This window comes from Rhamphochromis sp. 'chilingali', assembly GCF_963969265.1.
Source record: "Rhamphochromis sp. 'chilingali' genome assembly, chromosome: 19".
Classification (NCBI taxonomy): Eukaryota; Metazoa; Chordata; class Actinopteri; order Cichliformes; family Cichlidae; genus Rhamphochromis; species Rhamphochromis sp. 'chilingali'.
In genome coordinates, this window is record NC_137946.1 from 22,145,187 (window position 1) to 22,164,745 (window position 19,559).

Here is a 19,559-nt window from a genome sequence, read left to right on the forward strand (position 1 = left end):
TCTACAAGAGCTTTGTGTGATTTGATAAGTATCTGAGGCTGAGACCACAGGACAGTAAAACATGATTTTTGGGCTTCATTTCTGTACTGAACAGTCATTTAAGATTAGCTAGTAAATAACAATTAGCTAATGTTGTTCATGAGACTAAAGTCATATCACTTTGGTAATGTAAATATAATATGGCCAATATTATGGTTATTATATTAGTCATTATTAGGTATTACAGCAGTGAACATGAACTCTTTGTCAAATACTGAGCTTCAGTACAGATTCAAGTTGCAGTTATTTACATGTCTTACCACCTTAAATCTTCACTCAAAGACAAGTATATAGGAATGACTGCCAAATTTATTTGCCACTGAAGCCGACATTAAAGCTTGGTTGGCTCTAAACTTTTTAAATTTGAATGAAAAGAAAACAGATTTGTTGGTGTTTGGACCCAGTGGCCCCTGTGAGTCCTCTTCTTTTCATTTGGAACCCCTGGAGGTTTATTTTAAACCTGTTGTTACTGCCCTTGGTTTTAAGTTGGACCAGTCCATTTTTATCATTTAAGGCGACTGGCAAGAGTGAAATCGTTTCTTTCTAGGCAGCACTTTGAAACCGTGATCCATGCTTTTATTTCTTCCCCTGTGGACTACTGTAACGCACTTTATGTGGGGGTCAGTCAGTTGTTACTCTGACATCTGCAGCTGGTTCAAAATGTATATTGACAGTGCATATATAGGTGTATCATATATAAGAGACAAATGTTGTTCCTTCAGTATGTTGGCATTACTAAATTTGGCTCAAATGCTTACATACATGTGTAAAAAGAAAATGTACAAGCTGTGAGCTGTTTCAAATCAAATCACTTTTATTGTCACATCACATGTGCAGGTACATTGGTACAGCACATGTGAGTGAAATTCTTGTGTGCGAGCTTCACAAGCAACAGAGTTGTGCAAAATACAATAATGTAAACAAGCAAAAAACAAGAATGGCTACATCTGAAACTAATAAATATATGTACAATATATAATAGTATATATATGTTTCTGATAAAATGAAGAGTAGACTGATGTATTAAATATTCCTTTATTGGGTGAGAAAATCAGACCATGTCATAACTGCTTTAAGTCATACAGAATAGATATCAGAGCTTTAAACAGGCTGACGTCTGCTAAATGGGTCAAACTGGGCAGAAAGTATACAAACACATAACATCCTTATAGAATATGATGTAACACTATAGATCAACTTACCTCAGAATATATAAAGCATATAAACAATTACAGCAATATGATGCAACAAACACAGCAGTGCTACTGATCCAAAATACTCAAAGCTTCATAGAACTGAAACAAACATTTATTTTTAGTTCCATTCTGCTGCTGATACAGACTTTAGGTTTCTGAACATTAAACTTGTTGCTGCCTTTCATAGTGCGTAACTTGAAGGCCCTGAGTACTTTCTCCCACACTGGAAACACTGGAATGATAAAATTATTTGAACATTACCTAATAAGACTGATTCAGGACAGACAATTAGTTATTTTAAACGTTTCTAGCAGTCCTTCACAAACAGGGAACAGTCTGTCTATTCTCTCCATCTGTCAGCTGCTGCTGGCTCTTCCTCCTCCTCTTCCTCACATACTGCTGAGATTGTCCTGGTGGATCATCAGGGGTGCAAAGCCTCACAGATGATGTAATGCAGTGGGTCCCTCAGTCTGTCCTCACTCTGGACACTTGCAGGTGTCACACATAGAAATCAAATGTGTGATAAGCTGCAGGATTCAAACACAAGTGTGACTTATAAATACATGTTCATACTTTTATTCCACAATCAGAGAGAAAGAAACAGAGAGAGTGCAGGACAGACAGACAGGTGACAGTCTCAGGTGTACACACTGCTACAAAACAGCACCAGAGAAGGAGGATTTAGTGTTTGTGTCATTACGAGTGCTAAACAAGAAGAGTTCCCAGATGGTACAGTGGACACATGTGTGACTCCTGTGATTAAAGCATCTTTCTTTCAGCTTAAGGAGTGAACCGTCAGCTGACTGACATGACTGACTTTAATTACGCATAAAATCATCACATTCTCTGTAAGATTAAAGTCAGCTATTGAACGGCGAATATTTTGAAGTGAAGGCTTTAAAACCAAGTTAGTACAAACGTCGCTAATGTCACATAACTTTCCCGACATGTTGCCAACAGTAATGTTTTAATGTTCTTCATTATAAAAACATTTGCGCATAAATAAGTGACATAATATTCAGTACTTACTTCTGGAAGTTTACTCTTCGTCCGCTCCGCTTCCGCCGTTTTTTTTCGGCAAAATTATCCAAACCACCGCCGCGCTATGAAGTCTGGGATATGTTGGGCCATGAAGGCTACACAGACCCATCCTTAAAATTCAGGGAAATTAAGGACGCATTTGAGGGCCGCATTTCGAGCAGCCTTTGAATTGGGACAGTCTTTGTCGTGTCGCTGTGACATAATCGGCCTTAAAATGCGGCCTTTAAGGCTGCAGACCCCAAATCCGGTCATTGGTACTTCCTGGCTTGTGTAGTTACTAGGTAACAAAAGCTCAACACTGCCCCTAGCGTCCTGGAGCACTTCCGTTGTGTTTTGTATTTTGCATGTGTTTTGTATTTTGTACGTGTTTTGTATTTTGCATGTGTTTTGGATTTTGTACGTGTTTTGGAGTTTGCACGTGTTTTGGATTTTGTAAGTGCTTTGGAGTTTGCATGTGTTTTGGATTTTGTACGTGTTTTGTCTTTTGCATGTGTTTTGTATTTTGTACGTGTTTTGTATTTTGTACGTGTTTTGTATTTTGCATGTGTTTTGGATTTTGTACGTGTTTTGGAGTTTGCACGTGTTTTGGATTTTGTAAGTGCTTTGGAGTTTGCATGTGTTTTGTATTTTGTACGTGTTTTGTATTTTGCATGTGTTTTGGATTTTGTACGTGTTTTGGAGTTTGCACGTGTTTTGTATTTTGTATGTGTTTTGTATTTTGCATGTGTTTTGGATTTTGTACGTGTTTTGGAGTTTGCACGTGTTTTGTATTTTGTACGTGTTTTGTCTTTTGCATGTGTTTTTTATTTTGTAAGTGTTTTGGAGCTTGCATGTGTTTTGGATTTTGCACGTGTTTTGGATTTTGTAAGTGTTTTGGAGTTTGTACGTGCTTTGTCTCTAGGGGCCACCGTAGGGAAAAGACTTGATATTTTACCCCAAATATAAAATTTAACATGCATATTATATAGAGATTGAAAATGTGACGTCATTCACGGGTAGAACCGCAAAGGATTCTGGGAACTCGTGGCAAGCGGTACTAGCGCACGCAGGCTTTCAATTGAAATCAGTCACACAGCGATAAAAAGAAACACAAAAATGTCAAGAAGCTGTTGTATTATTAACTGCAATAGCCGGTCGCATGACAGCCACGGGAAGCCGACGGGTAAAGAGATCGGTTGTTATCGGATTACGTTGAAGAGAAATTGTTCGAGCCATGTTTCCGAAGTAACAAAGACAAGACGGATGGTCTGGATTGCAGCCATTCAAAGATCAAATATAACGTCCCAGAACACTCCAGCTCACAGGTTAGTCTGCTCCAAGCATTTACACGAAGGTCAGTGTTTTTTAGTACTTAATACGTCATTTTCATAACATAATTAGTGATATAGGTTACAAGCAAGTCTGGCGCTGAACAGAAATTGTCGCGCTATGCTCCTTTATTTATTGTGCATAAATAGTGAATTGTCCTGACACAATATTGCGTTTCGCTTCTGTTATTATGGTACACTGACAAAAACATATACTTTTATTCACAGGATAAAACAGGTTTTTTGTATCACTAATTGCCCAGTACGATTACAGCATACAGTATTATTGTCACTGCTACATTTCTGTGATGGGTACCAGAAATTATTTCCACTACTAATTAATTACCGTTGAGCTCAAAGGTCCTATTAATAAACGGTTAACGAATGTGTATTTATGACGACGATTTGTGAGACTGGTAAACTTATGATACGTACGATGGTCTTTCGTTCTACACGGTGCATTTCAAGGTCCTGCACCCATCCGTCGGTAAACTGTACCTGGGCTTGTTGCAGTGACCGGAAGTTACTAAACTTCATGAGTGTGTGCACTCACTCCAAGAACCGTATGATTATAAATATGCATATAAATATGCTAAGATGAGATAGCTGACTTCATCTAACTAGCAAATGTTTTCCAGGCTACGTTGGTGATTCAGTTTTTTTTAATATGTATGATATTTTTGTCATGCGATTTTAAAGCCGGTCCTACAACCGCATCCAAGAATAACATGCAGCGTATCTCAGAACTGTCGGTGAAAATTATTCTTGGAGCTAGGTTTAATTGAGCTGCATTTTAAAGAGGTGCAATTTCACAATTTGTGTATATTTTCTAACTTCACTATTTTGTCATGTGTTGAGAAAAACACAGATTAAAAAATTACATGGTCTAATATTTACATTTAGCATAACTGCAACATTATTTTTTCGTTTTTTTTTTTTAAAGACTCGAAAGGACTTGAAATTCAAAGTTTCAGACTTGTGACTTGACTCGGACTTTTACACCAGTGACTTGAGACTCGACTCTGACTTGCCTGACATTACTTGAGACTTGACTTGAGACTTGAGGATAAAGACTTGAGACTTACTTGAGACTTGCAAAACAATGACTTGGTCCCACCTCTGCTGTTCATTTACTTGCTGATACTAATATCTAATCAACCAATCACATGGAAATGCAGTGCTTTTAGCCATATAGACATGATCAAGATGACCTGCTGAAGTTCAAACTGAGCATCATAATGGGGAAGAAAGGTGATTTAAAATATTCCCAGTACGAGTATTTCAGAAACTGTTGTTCTACTGGGATTTTCCTACAAAGCCATGTCTTGGGTTTATAGAGAAAGGTCTGAACAAGTAAAAAAAATATCCAATGAACAGCAGTTCTCTGTAAGAAAATGCCTTGTTAACACTAGAGGTCAAAGGAGAATGTCCAGACAGCCTAAATTTGGTGTAAAAAATATGAAAGCATGGATCCATCCTGCCTCGTATTAATGTTTTAGCCCGCTGGTGGTATAATGGTGTAGTAAGCGCATGGCCCACTAGAGGACGCCAGGCCCTCCTCACAAAGCATGTTTTTGACTGTATCAGTGGACTGCTGGAGGTCACTTTGAAGGGCTCTGGCATTGCTCATCCTGTTCTTCCTTGCTCAACGGAGCGGATACCGGTCCTGTTGATTGGTTAAGAATGGCCTTCTGTTCTAGGATATACAGCAAACCTGGCAGTGACAACTGATGTGCCATCCTGGTAGAGTTGGACTACCTCGGCCACTTCTACGGGTCGGTCAAAAGCTAGCAGCGCTCTCCTACTTAATTGACCATATCAATATTCAAGAAGTTTAAATGGCTTGAGGTTATATTCTGCTTAAAAAGTGTTTAATTTTTTGGAGCAGTGTATTGTGCAAGGTTGCAGGATGTTTGTAGAGTGTTTGCAAAACTACATTTAAAATAAACCTTATTTTCTTTCTGAAAACTGGATGTAGGATATGCAATTACTACTGTGTTTGTTAGATTTGTATTGTTGATTGTCATTTATGCTTAGAAATATTTACTTATATATGCTTAGAGTTTTGTAATTAGTTGTAGATTGGTAGAGGTTTTGATCCTTGATAGTCTGCAAACTTTGTGTGTATTAGACAGCACTTTGGGAGCATGAGAGGTCATACCGTGTCTTATTGTTTTATGGTAGGATTAACGTAGCTACGTCTGTTCTAGTCTAAGTGCTCTTTGTTTAGATGAACTGCAGGACTTCCTCACCGTGTTATCTAGGATGAACCATCTAGGGTGAGGGGGAGGCTACCCTCTTCCTGACCAAGGATGTTTGACCCTTTGATCAGCAACACACACACACACACACACACACACACACACACACACACACACACACACACACAGAGGCAAGGTACTCTTTGTTTGTATGTAGACGTCGTATGTTAATGAACCTATGCATATTCATGTAACCTCAATAAAAGGACAGTGTTACGGGAGGACGGACGAGAGCTACTGGGGTCAAGCGAAGGAACGGCGTTTGTCTGGTTCTCTCCCGTGCACGAGTACCATGAAGAAGTTTGCCTACTTGCGTCTTGCTTGCAGTGTAATTATATTGTCTTCAACGTTCCAGCAGATGGGTTCAAGCTACAAACCTATCAGTGTTCAAGACAAAAAAAACAACTTTTTCAGCTATAAGTCATTTTATTTTTTTAAATTTTTGCTTCTTTTTGGTGACGTGGCAACAACAGCAGCACCCAAAAAGGTGATTTGTTGCACCAGCATTCACTTTTAAGTAAAAAACAAAACAAAACAACAAAACCCCTCCCAAAACAAAAAATTCAAGGCTACCAGAGAACAACAGACATACCAGTGCTTTTGAATGAGAAAAGCTCAACAAAGAAATACTGCATGACAGTAACTTGTTGTATATAGTTCAAACATACAATACAAGTAAACTCAACAAAAACTCCCTGCTTCCACTTAAACGAAATAACATTATAATCCGAAGTTACAATTGTTTGTGGTGGTGGTGGTGGGGGAACACAATTTTGTCATGTACAACTCTGAACAATCCGTGTTAACTACCAGTGCCTCTGTATGTATACTTACACTCAGACATACCGCAGTAGTTTACATTTTCAATAATCTCGTATGTATAATTCTCTCCTGAACAGCTATTTTGCTTACAAATTTTTCATATCTGACATTCATAGTTTACATTTGCTCTGGAAATGCTGAAGTCATCTTTAACAATACAGCCCACCAAAGCAGCACAGAGAGAAAGCAGTTTCCATCCCACGCTCACAACCTTTATGTCATTAAGTAGTCCGTTCAGTATTACTATTATGCAATATTTTTTGTAGTCAAACAAAATGAGAAATGGCATGCTGAGGCGGCTGGTTGATGCGTAGTGTTGATTAGAGATGCTGTCGTCTGTGTCTTTGAGAGAGGCTACTCGGTCATCAAGAACAATCTCAGAGGAAGGACAGAACTCTGTTTCAGGAGGAAACTAAAACTCAGGGGCTGCAGTGGAAGCAGTTAGTCAATGTCCATTTCAGGGAGATTTTTCTCTGGCGTTTTTGTCTGCTGTTCCGTGCCCGCGGGCGTCGTTTTGTCCGGGTTGCACGGTTGGCTCTCTGTTCCCTCCTGTCCGTTAACCGGCCCATTCTCCGTCTTCTCCTCATTAGGAGGCTCCACCTTGGGTTTGGGCTTGGGTTTAGACAACACTGGGTTGCAGGATGCATAAAGCTCCTAAAGAGTAAAAAGATACACATGCTTAGAACATGACATCACAGTTTTTAAACTTAAATTCTTCAGCTCATACCACAATGACAAATTACTTCAAACTGCTTGGCAGCTACTACAAGACTGTTGAGTGTCGTTTTTGGCGTTGGGTTTTTGTGAAATCTTCAGATGCTCTTAGGCCGTCAGTATAAGGAAAACAAAAGATAATGATGAATAATGATCTTAATCACCATTAAAGTAAAATAATAATAATAATTCATGTTTATTCTGTTAAGATTTTTTTAAGTTGATGTTACAAAAGTATACTGGATAAACTTTGCTAATATGTTCATATTTATATTACTGTCTACTAATTGTAGACAATGAGCCCTTAAAACCCTAAGGAAGCCCATAATGAAGCTCTCTTAAAGAGCATGCAAGTGGTGTGTGTGTGCTTTTAATGTCTACCTTAGTCTTGGCCTTGATTTCTGTAACTTTGACCACTGGGTCCACAGTGAGGTCTTGATTGTTCTGCTGGTTCATCTTGCTGTTCATCCAGACCATGGCATCATTTACCTGCTTGTCCACCCTGGTCACCTCCAGCTCATCCAGATGATCATAGAGCTCGTCCTGTTGGGGCACACAAAAGTAAATTTGACAAACGTCTGGGGATTCTTGAGCTTAGTCTGTGATATGTCTGACCTACAGCTGTTCTTAAAACTTTGTATAAAGAGTTCAACAACAAACCCTGGTTACCTTTGCCTTGTAAGCTTCAATTATCTTCATGTACATCTGGATTTGTCTCCCAAGCTCCTCAAACGCTTTCGGCCTCTCCTCAGCTTCCACGTATCTCTCGTGGATAGGCTGGCCAATTTTCTGTTAAAGCAACATCGTCAGTAAGGCCGCAAAGTTATTCCAAATATCTGTAGAGTGAACCATTTTATGTCTTTTTTTTCCTCCCATAAAACTGTCCAGTCATACAATGAGTGCGTAGTTACCTTGAGTTCAGCCAGTTTGTCGATATAAACTTGCTTCTGTTGGTCTTCTCCATCTTCATACAGCCAGTTCTCTGTGTCCTCCAGTTTTAATGAGAACAAATCGCGATCCTGCATGTGAAGCAGTGAGGAAGATTCATTGTTTAACATTAAACGCATGCATTTCATCTGAACTGAAGGTTTACACTTAGTTTAAATTGAACAGAATCCAAATGTTACAGAGACGATCAGTGTATGATGACGTGTCCAGTGTGTACTCACTGCTTCATTCACAAACTTCTCCAGGATGCCGTGAAGTTTGTCCCTCATGTCGTACACGTACTCCTCCACGTTGTTCTTTGCATCATTCCTCTCCTTTTCCAGCTTATCCTGCATGATCATCTTACCCTGGAGGAGTCACAGTAAAGTCTACATTAGTTGAACTACTTAGTTAAGTGTGCACCAAAAAAAACAAAACAAACAAAAACAAAACAAAAACATACAAAAAAAAACACCTGAGGATGAAGCAAGACAACATTTACAATTTCAGGTATATTCCTGATGTTACACATGTCAAAAGAAAAAGAAAAAAAGGTGATATTATGGTTTGATTAACTGATTAATTATCAAATGATCAAGAGTTGTCCATTTTTAGGGGCTGTTAATGATAAAAGCCAAATCAGCTCCTCCCTTTTTCACACTGTTGGCTGCTTAATATGTTCGTTTCTATCTTTTGCTGCTTAGACAAATACATGTAAACAGCTACACTATGGAGACACTTCTTTAAATGTTAATGGTAACTAGGACAGCTTAACCCAGGGCCAGTGAGCATCACTAGGCATTACTGCTTGAGACAACACTGTGCATGCACACCACACATTCCTTGTGATTTTTACAGCATTACCTCATTTTCCACAAACAAATTTAGTTCTTCTCCGGAAAGCTGCCAGTCCAAGCTGCTCTCTATGGGCAGCTCCAGTGTTTTCGTCTTTACTTTGGGCTTCTTGGCCTGAGGAGGCTGGTCGTTCTTCTTCTCCTGCTGCTTGGCATCCTCTGTCGTTGTCTGTAATAGCAGAGATGAAACACGTTTTTCCCCCACCAGACAAATCAGCAGTATTTGACTTCAGCCTTTTTGAGTACTTGAAAAGCTCCAACTTCAAACGTGCTTTTGTGTTTCACCAGTTTCACAATTGTACCATCTGTATAATTTTATTGTGCTTTTTGTGATAGGTAAATTCTGGCCTGTATTGACTGTAAGTTTCTATATTGTTAGTTTATAATTTCTTCATGAGCCTATGGCTTTTATTTGTTATGTCAAAAGCAAAATTCCACATGATAAAGTATGGATGCATTTTTCGTTGTAAGTGAGAGGAACAATTATAGTTTTAAGCTCTGGGAATGACGACACTTTTGGAAAGTGATGACACCTCAGACCTTCAGAGGGCCATTTGAGGTTTGCTTAAGACATGGTTTTAGAAGTTAGTCTTTACAAATAGAGAAATTTATGTGTGTTTTTATGTTAAACAGCATGCTTCAAAAAAATAAAAAATAAATGAATGTTTTAAATTAAAAAAAAAAGTCAGTGGCAAATCATGTTTCTTAAAATAATGAGGAAAATAAAATGTATTGGATGTATTGGTTACCTGGTGCTGGGCGATATGGTTAAAAATTACAATAATGGTCATATCTTGCCAGACATATATTTCACAATAGACACTGCTGGAGTAATACATATCAAATTTTACATTAGCTCTGCCAAATACTTTTTCCCCAGTGGCAGAAATAAGCTTCCATAAGTATCCATGTACATGTGTATCAGTCTATTTTGGGTTATTTTTGTGTTAAACACTGTAAATTGTGTCTTTAGGGGAACAAGGTTTGTTGAGGAAAGTGAACTTCTTTTACATTTTAAAGTCTTCGGGTTGCTGTATGCGTAGTACTTATACAGAACAATCTAATTTTTCTTCTATATGAACGTATGTACCCATGTATGTACACATGTATGTATATATGCATGTATGGGCATTAGGGTTTCCTTATCGCCCAGCACAAGGTTACCTCCATTTCTTCTGTCTCTATTTTCTTGTCTCCGTTGTCTCCAGCCTGGAGTTTCTGATCCTCCTGGTCCACTTGCATTTTGCTCTGACACACGGTAACGAAAGAAAGAATATACATATAATTAAATTAAAACAACATGTGCTGCTCTGTTGCTGGTGTCATCTATTAAATCTGGGTTCAGCCCATTTTAAAATGGCAGTCCCCAGCAATTATTCAGATGTTCACGTCAAGGTTTTGGAAATGTTTGTGTCATGTGCACTCCTGTTCAAGAGTTGCAATCAGTCTGTATGCAATAGTGTAGTCAGAAACCTTCATTGCTAAAGCTATTAAAGCCATCTAAAGCTTGTCAAGACAAGATGCCTAAATAATACAGTAATGGGGTGGGGCTGGAACTAGGTTACTGATTGAAAGGCTTTCTCAGGCGCAACACAAACAGAAAGCAAACATTTCTCCCGTCTCTTCCTTACTGATATACACATACCCTCTCCATGTCATTAGTGTCTAACAATCAGTGCAAAAGCACATAATACACACCTCCTCTTCCTTCACGATCTGGTCTGTTTCCATTGGCTCCTCTCCTTCAGCAGTTTTCACGACTTCAACCAACGAGGCGCTTGATACACTGAACACACCGTGAACGTTCACCCGAACTTTTACCTTGACCTTTGCGCTCTCCCCTGATGCCTGAGGAGCCACATTCTGGATCAGAAACTGGCCTGCGGAGTTAAAAGTTAGCACTGATGAAAATACCTGCGCATATATGAACAAATAAATAGAAACTCACAGAACTGCATCTAAATCTGAATGAAGTTGCTGTACCTATAGTGGCTTTAGGGTAAGGCAGCTCCTTGGGATTGTTGTAGTAGGCTTCAAGGCTGAATGGCTCTTTCCGATAGAAGGTCAGTACTTTAGAGAAAGGAGCTGCGTGGTTCTTTGGGAAAACCTCACAATCACTGCAAAAAACACAGAAAGAGCAGGTGATTGAGACAAATATACAGGGACAGGACATCAGAATGTAAACTCAATTTTCTGTTCATGTCATCGATGGTTTGAAACAAGCTGTGCTAGCTTACAGTTTTTATTCCAACAACGCAAGTGGTGAGAGAACTGACACGAAGCCTACCATTTGTCCTCTGAAGGTTTCCACCTACTCAACCACCCACCCACCTACCCACCAGCACGCACCAATCTGTTATTTGGCAACAGTTTATAAAACACATCTGAAGTCTTTATCAAACTCAAAGATCATTTATGAGAGGGTTTTAGGGCTTGAAACAGGATTTGGATGTTATTTAGCAAAACGTGAATGAATCCAGAAAAGATTTTTGATACTGGATCTGCGTGGTACATGGGTGTGGGCAAGGTGTGGCAGAAAGTCGTGAAGGGAGTCAACAGTACGAGTTCTGGCTAAGCTTACCCTTCAATATAATAGGAGCAATGTAAACAGGAGGACAATACATTCAAGTATTAAACCAACTGCATTAAAGGGATGTTTGTGCTACTTTCTGTTAGATTCAAGCCTAAAGAGTACCTGAGTCCTTCCTCTGCAGCTGAATTCCACTTTAGGGAGATGGAGTAAGGGACAACATCTGTAATTGAGAACTCTCTCACTTTGAAAGCTGGTGACAAGATGGCACACTGAGGGGAAAAAAACACAACAACAACAAAAACCAGAATTTTAAGGTTAAACTTTTGTGTTCTTCATTTTCAGGCCAAAAATAGTATTCAGTATTCAGTATCAGTATTTGTGAATCTTTTTTGTTTTGTTTTTTTAAACTGTCTCCAAATCTTTCACAGATCACAGCCTTCAGCGATCCTCTCATAGGTCTCCCTCCTGGTATAACACAGCTGTTACTGTGTGAGTCTGCTGCCTGAGTCACTGTGGGGATCAAAGTGTTTGCCATGTGACAGGCATGCTGTACCTGCAGAGCACAGCCCCTGGCCACGGCCTCGTCTGCATTTAGGGTGGTGCTCAGCTCTTTGCCGAAGAATTTGCTGATCCGCTCTTTGATGGCAGGGATTCTGGTGGCGCCACCCACGATCTCAACTGCATATATATCCTCCTTTTTCAGCTCTGGATACAAAAAACAAGCGACAATCACGAAACAAAGCAGGTTATTTAGGTTTACAAAGTAATACGTTTCATATTTGTTTCATTTTATTTTTAAAGTTGAAAAGTAATGATTAAAGGAAGGCTAACGTGCTGCTATTGTCCAGGGGGAAGGGCTACCACAGCAAAGCACATGACTGAATGTGTGAGCGTGCACGTGCCTACAGGGATAGTCCAGCTGCTATTACAGTCTCATGTACTCACTGGCTTGTTCCATGACGCTGCGCAGGGGACCCTCGACTTTGGCCAGCAGCCCCGAACACATCTCCTCAAACTGGCCTCTGGGGACACATGATCATAAATTATTAATAGGTGCAGCCAACATGCACACTATGGAAAACTCCATTAATTTAAGAAACAACACTATTCCCTTTTTAAAATACTTGTGGCTACATGCTATATGCTGATCTTATTCTCTTATTTAATTTAACTTTACTTCTTACCTGTTTAGTTTACTGGAAACATCAATATCATTCATGAAGCACTCAATGTTGAGAGGGAGGTCAGAGGAGTTGGCACTCATCAGCTTCTTGAGCTTCTCGCACTCCTGGTAGAGCCGCACAAGTGCACGGGGCTTGGACCTCACATCCAGCTTGTACTTAGTTCCAAACTCCTCGCAGAAGTGGTTGACAAGGATATCGTCAAAGTCCTTGCCACCAAGGTCTGAGTCAAACGCAGTGGCCAGGATCTAACAGTAGAGAAGGTAAATATATTAGTAGTAGGTAGAAGCAAGTTTAGGTTTTGCCTCTGACGATTTTTGATCCCTCCTTATTTTTCAACAGCATAACCCAGAACACCAACATCACTGATAGTCAGAAGTGTTCACCACTGACCGTAAATGCTGTATTTTTTTTTTTACATTTATTTAATAGTCAGGCCTGTTTATTGACATCAGAATATCGTAAATATAAGATTTAAACAGAATCCACTTTAGTAAACTTGCTAACTCACATGAGCACTTTCAGTATTTATCCATCACTCACCTTGAGCTTTCCCTTATTGAAGGCACAAACTGACACCTGGTAACCAGAGTGGCCCAGGTCCACAAACACCACTATTCTGGGCTTCTCTTCTGGAGCTGGCAGGTCCTGCTTGTAGATTCCATATGCCAGAGTCACTGCAGCAATCAGACAGAAGCTTCAGGTTATTTTCTGCTCACCGCTGCATCCAGGAACTAATTAGTACTCCAAATTCCAGCTGCACTATGCTAAACTAAATCTGCTCGAACTAATGCAATTGTTACTGCAATGCTGCAAATGTATATAAATAAAATGTAGGGCAGGTTTAATGCTGTGCATCTATTTCACTGTATCTCATGGTTAAGTTATAAGCTAATGCAATAACCATTTTCAACGTGTTTCTGAGTAGTATGAGATTAAAGGCTCAACAACAACACAGCAGACTTAAAGATGATCTAGATGTTTCCATGAACCTGCAGTAGTCTCGTTCATCAGTCGTAAACAGTTGAGGCCAGCGATCTGAGCTGCGTCCATGACTGACCGTCTCTCTGCATCAGTAAAATAGCTTGGTACCTAAGAGGAAAACAAAAAAAAAACATTACATTACACTATTCCATATTTAGGATCAATCTGGGCCCCTCAAAGGAATAAATCACCCATCTCACAAGATTCATAACCTCCCTGGATAAAATTACCAAGTTAGTTACTCAGGGTGCCAAAACAAAACAGCTCCTTGTGGAAAAGATCACAGGCTAAATTTAGCTATTGGCAACAGTACTAATAACATGTCATCCATCTCCAGAGCTGATGTAAACCTTAAGTTTAGGCCCAGTGAAAGCAAGGGCCTCAAAGTGTGAGCTCTGTAACATTACGTAACAGATCCTTATTCTGTGCTAAAGAAACACACGCTTCCCACTCTTCAGCTTCGAGGTACAAGAGACGAAATAAAGCTTTCAGACAAGACGTGTGCTGAAGTGCTCAGGGCTCAAAATGTGACAAGAGCAGGTGGCAAAGCATTTCTACACCTTGCAGGCAGCTGTCAGCCTGCATATTTTACCTGAGCTGGTAGAAAATTCAACAGGATGACATTAATCGCTGGCTGTCAAATGACAGGATGTAAATCTAATGCAGTGTTCTATTCAGGTACAGTACACAAAGTCACTTTATGGCAACTTAAAGATTCATCATGCAACGTCACTTTCACCAAATAAACAAACAACTCCTAAGACATTTAAAGCTACCTCCATAAGATCTGTTGTTACAAACCTAAGCCTGAAAAACCATCTATTGAGACCAGGATAACCAGGTGGATTAATAAAAGACCTATCCAATCCTATTTAACACGTCTCATAGAGCTTAAGTAGGGTTGTGCCACATTATATCATCCAAAATCTGGAAGTTTTAACATGATACAAAAGTATTATACAGGAAATCATTGCTGTAGCAACGCCATGTGTTTAGGTCCTCTAGTGCAGACAACAATGAGACAAGCCCAGGAAAGTCTGACAGTAAAAGCACCGTGTCAGCCTCTAATCAGAATCAGAATCAGAATCAGAATGGGTTTATTGCCAGATGTTGAGGTTTACAACATTAGGAAATTGCTGCGGTGCTTCAGTGCAGACAATAAGAATTAAAGTGCTATGTAGAAAGAAAGATATGTGCATGAGATATACATGAGATATATACATGAGAATAAGAATTATGAGTGCTACGTAGAAAGATATATACATGAGTGCAGGTGGTGATCAGTGCCAGACATGAAATGATGCAGTGACACAGCGTAGGGTCATGTGTTAGTGGCGGGGACAGTCATGTGGTTATTGTTCATGTGTCCAACAGCAGAGGGGAAGAAACTGTTCTTGTGGCGAGAGGTTCTGGTGCGAATGGACCGGAGCCTCCTGCCTGAGGGGAGCAGGTCAAACAGACTGTGTCCAGGGTGAGAAGGGTCAGCTGAGATCCGGGCTGCACGCCGCAGTGTCCTGGAGGTGTACAGGTCCTGCAGAGATGGGAGTCTGCAGCCAATCACCTTCTCAGCAGAGCGCACAACACGCTGCAGTCTCTGTTTGTCCCTGATAGTGGCTCCAGCGTACCACACGGTGATGGAGGAGGTGAGGATGGACTCGATGATTGCAGTGTAGAATTGCATCATCGTCCGTGTTGGCAGGTTGAATGATGATTTAGTACCTAAAAAGGAGGCGACTTCAACACCCTCTGACACACCACAATACTTTGCGAAATATGCAAGAAAACTGGTCCTGCAAAAGGTACTTGAGGAAGAAGTCATCATCACCAAAGCTACGAAGGAGCTGGTAATGTGCAACCCAAATGTAAACACGTGAATCAACCAGGCGCGCTGGCTGCACTCAGTGTGACAGGACGAGCAATCGGTGGATGCAGTTTACATGATGGAAAAGGAGGGCTATAAGCAGCTGGTTAAAATCCCTGAGCCAGGATGCAACTAATGCTTACCGAGATGACGCAATCTACTACTGGTTTCTTGAGTGCACTTTCAGCAGTCTCCTTCAGTTTGGTCAGCAGCATGCCAGTTACTTGCTCAGTGCTGAATATCCTCTCTTCTTCCATGTACATCACCTAGAAATTGGTAATGAGGTAAAAGATTACTGTCAGGACAAATCATACAGCTGTCCAGTAGAGTAAGATGTTTGCTGCAGTGTACACAAGACATTTTATGTTAATATTTCCATTAATAAGAAAACTCATTAATTATTTAAATGGCTATCTCAGTTTCATTTAGGGTTTTTTTAAGATGACAAAAATATGCATATGTGATAAAATATGGAAAAGATGCCGATTGCAAAGCCTTGTGGTTTAACAGGCAAAACCAGGTTTATGTATTTTGATTTGATTTGATATTTCTTGTGCTCTTATTTATCCTGAGGACTGACATTAATCATCTCCACGGGGACTCTACAACATGCCGCTCTGTGCCTTTGCAGTGTGCCAAGCGAAGCATTGTCATTTATGCACTTGCAATAACTTTGGGTATTTCTGGAGTCTCACAGTCATCATCTGTTAGTGCCAGAAATGTGTACATTTTTCACATTTAGGCAGTCAGCAAAGCGTACGGTTCATATCACCAACACAATTATCATTTTGCCCATAGGATAATATTCCAAGAGACAAAATCCCTGCAGAAATAAGTACAACATACTGAAAGTGTTTTTAGGATTAAATGGGAAGATGAAGTAGGAATGCTATGAATCAGAGCAAAAAGTATTACATGACGCACTTCTTAGAGCACAGCATGTAGTGAGTGGAGGATGCAACATAGTCAGAAATAAGCTGTTGTATCTACTGTGCGGTCTCTCGGTTAATTTTCTTTTAATGGTCTTTTTTTTCTTTTGATTAATTATTTCCCATCAGCTAAGCTGAGGGCAGAAACCTGGTTAGAAAATACAGTCTTACTTTTATACCGGTGGCCCCAGAGGGCATCGGTGCCAGCTCGTACACCAAGTTAGACTTGGCCAACTGGATGTAAGGATCTGTGAACGCTCTGCCATGTAATCGCTTGAAGCTCTGCACTGTGTTCTTATAGTTGGTCACCACCTGAATAAAAAAAGAAAGACAAAACAGGAGGAAACAAAGCCAAGTATTAACCACTTTTTACATTTAATTGTAAATAATTCTCATAAATATGACCGTATCGGTGAATTAATTTTTACCTGGCTCTTTGCAGCAGCTCCTATCGAACGATTTCGGGGTCCAAACGATACAAAAGACCTGGACACACACGAGTCAAAATGTTAAGCTACATTAATGACACAACTAGCAGAGCTTCACATGATAGTTCAGTGACCAATCTACACTGGTCACAATTTTTAACTAGTTGATCTCAGCACTTTTCTAAATAATCCTTGTTGAAACCTGGACTGAGGCTCCAGACTGGCTTGTTTAAGTTTTGAGTTGTCTGTACTATATAAACACAGGCTGAAGTGGTGTGGTAAGTCCACTTAAATCACACAGGGCTTGCCTCTCATCACCATCTCTATCAAACACAGATGCTGATGACACAGAGTAAGCGTTGCTATGAACACACAACTGGAGTGTGGTGATGTCAACAATACAAGTCTCTGAGGAGAGTCACTCAGCGGATGCTGATCTTCAATCAAGAACAGGACAGGAAGTTGTATGGTAAATAGACTGGCTGTTATAAAGTGCTTTTCTATTCTATTTGAGCACTCAAAGGACTTTTTACAGTGGTGTTTGTGATGTTTATGATGTAGTAGAGAGTAAGTTCACAAAAACAGTTCAATATTTGTCAAAAAATGTCCAATATTCATAATTTTTCAAAATTTAATGCAACATATTTATGTGAGCAACAGACAAAACGTTGTGCAAGTTACCAGGAAAGTATTTGTTTTCTTTTTACTCAGTAAGTATAAGCCTTTACAGAACAAAGTGTGTTACGAATATTCAACATGAAATTCTGTGTTTAAATTCTGAATGTGAATTTGTCGTATAATATATATATATATATATATATATATATATATATATATATATATATATATATATATATATATATATATATATACACACCAAGAAACTGTTATGTATAATCTTTCTATTCACCAAATTATCTTATACGTGATCTACTTCTCTGACACATGTTTGCCTTGTAAATTTGAATAAAATTAAATAATTTTTAAAAAGTCCAGGTTGATTCACAATAAAGTATCTTCAGCAACTTAATGATGTATACATATTTCATATAACCATGACATAAAACCCATTTTATATATATTATATTAAATTTTTCTGACTTTCTGACTAGTAGGTGCACATCTAAGCATAAATTGGGCGTTAATGCTTATCTTTTTCTTTCCCTGTTTAATACAAACGTTATAAATAAATTACAATATAATAACTGGTCTTATTTCATTTTATTAATACTCTTTGGGAGGGAATTCTAAATTGTAATGATACATCTATAAATATACCAGTTAATCATTCAAAACCAGTGACAGTGTATAACATTCAATAACGCTTGTGTGCTTTATATTAACGTTGAACTCTTACAAAAGAGAAAATACTGTAAAGACTTTAAAAATTAGTCACGATGACTGAAATCTAACTAATGGAATTACAAAATGCGCCATGAACCCAAATAAGCAGAATTCAAACAATATTAAAAAACCTTTCTGATAACAATATGTTTTTCAATAATACTTTTGCATAATAATAAATACTATATAACCTTACACCGTTTAAAACATGAAAGGCTAAAAGACATAAAAATTTGCTAGAATATTCCAACAAGAGATTGGCCGCTGTCGTCATCGTACAGAGCATAACGCAAGGCGTACAATTTGCCACACGGGGCACACCGGTTGGTCGGAGTTTACGCCTTGAAGACAAGCACAACTACTTAAAAACGACAGGTGGCAAACACCGCCCGGTCGTGTTTTAACCGGCGAAGCCACACCAATTCTCCAAACTGTCATTACCGTTAATAAAACTATGAGCTCAGCTAACTTGCTTAGCTTCATAATCGGTCTTGGAAGGCGGTGTGAGCCTTATGAGTTAATTTCTAGATGGTTCCATGCTCACCATAGACAGGCTGAGAAATGTATCACTAACTTACACGGAAAAGCAGTTCAATTTCCCAGCAATGAGCACAAATGGTCGCTGAAAGCAGAGAAGTTGCGTTCACGTGTATTACAGTGACACAGGTGAGACAACACTTATAAATGAAAACCTGTCCTGTGTAGCTATCCTTCACAAACTATAATAAGATTTTACTTGGTACTTACGGTGTACATCTGTCGCTGTACTCATTGGCGATTGTCTCGATTCCTCCAGCTCGGGCTACAGCTACATAGCAGCTTTGAAAGCCCAAGTCAAATCCCACCACTGACATCTTGAGCGATATGTGTCTCCTAGGTTTATCTTTGTATACAGTATGATTTCTGTAAAGAAAATAAACCTGTAACTAGATTTTAAAACATAAAAAAGATGCTCCAGTCAAGTGAAGTTGTTAAGCTGCTCTGTCTTAAATACTTCTACTCATAATCCACACCGCTGATTGTTGCCGGTGTCTCTGATGTGTGTTGGCAGGCTGCAGCGGCAAGGTCTGCTTTACCGTCTCGCCCGCAGACATCGCGAGATTTACAGGGTTCTAGCGCTCTCTGGACTTTTCCATAT

General features: G+C 39.4%; 1 protein-coding gene across 1 annotated transcript; it reads right to left on the reverse strand.

Moving 5' to 3' along the window:
- Window positions 1-6,258: 6,258 nt before the first annotated feature.
- Window positions 6,259-19,492, reverse strand: hspa4a (heat shock protein 4a). The gene is made up of 19 exons (XM_080866724.1): window positions 19,169-19,492; window positions 17,078-17,135; window positions 16,821-16,961; window positions 15,864-15,986; window positions 13,868-13,967; window positions 13,419-13,552; window positions 12,879-13,123; window positions 12,640-12,716; window positions 12,248-12,399; window positions 11,857-11,963; window positions 11,145-11,278; window positions 10,860-11,041; window positions 10,326-10,409; window positions 9,172-9,330; window positions 8,550-8,675; window positions 8,292-8,399; window positions 8,050-8,169; window positions 7,762-7,923; window positions 6,259-7,320 (listed from the first exon to the last, which is right to left on the reverse strand). Exons 1-19 carry the CDS (start codon window positions 19,273-19,275, stop codon window positions 7,108-7,110), a joined length of 2,532 nt encoding a protein of 843 aa, XP_080722850.1. The 5' UTR covers window positions 19,276-19,492; the 3' UTR covers window positions 6,259-7,107.
- Between the last annotated feature and the right edge of the window lie 67 nt (window positions 19,493-19,559).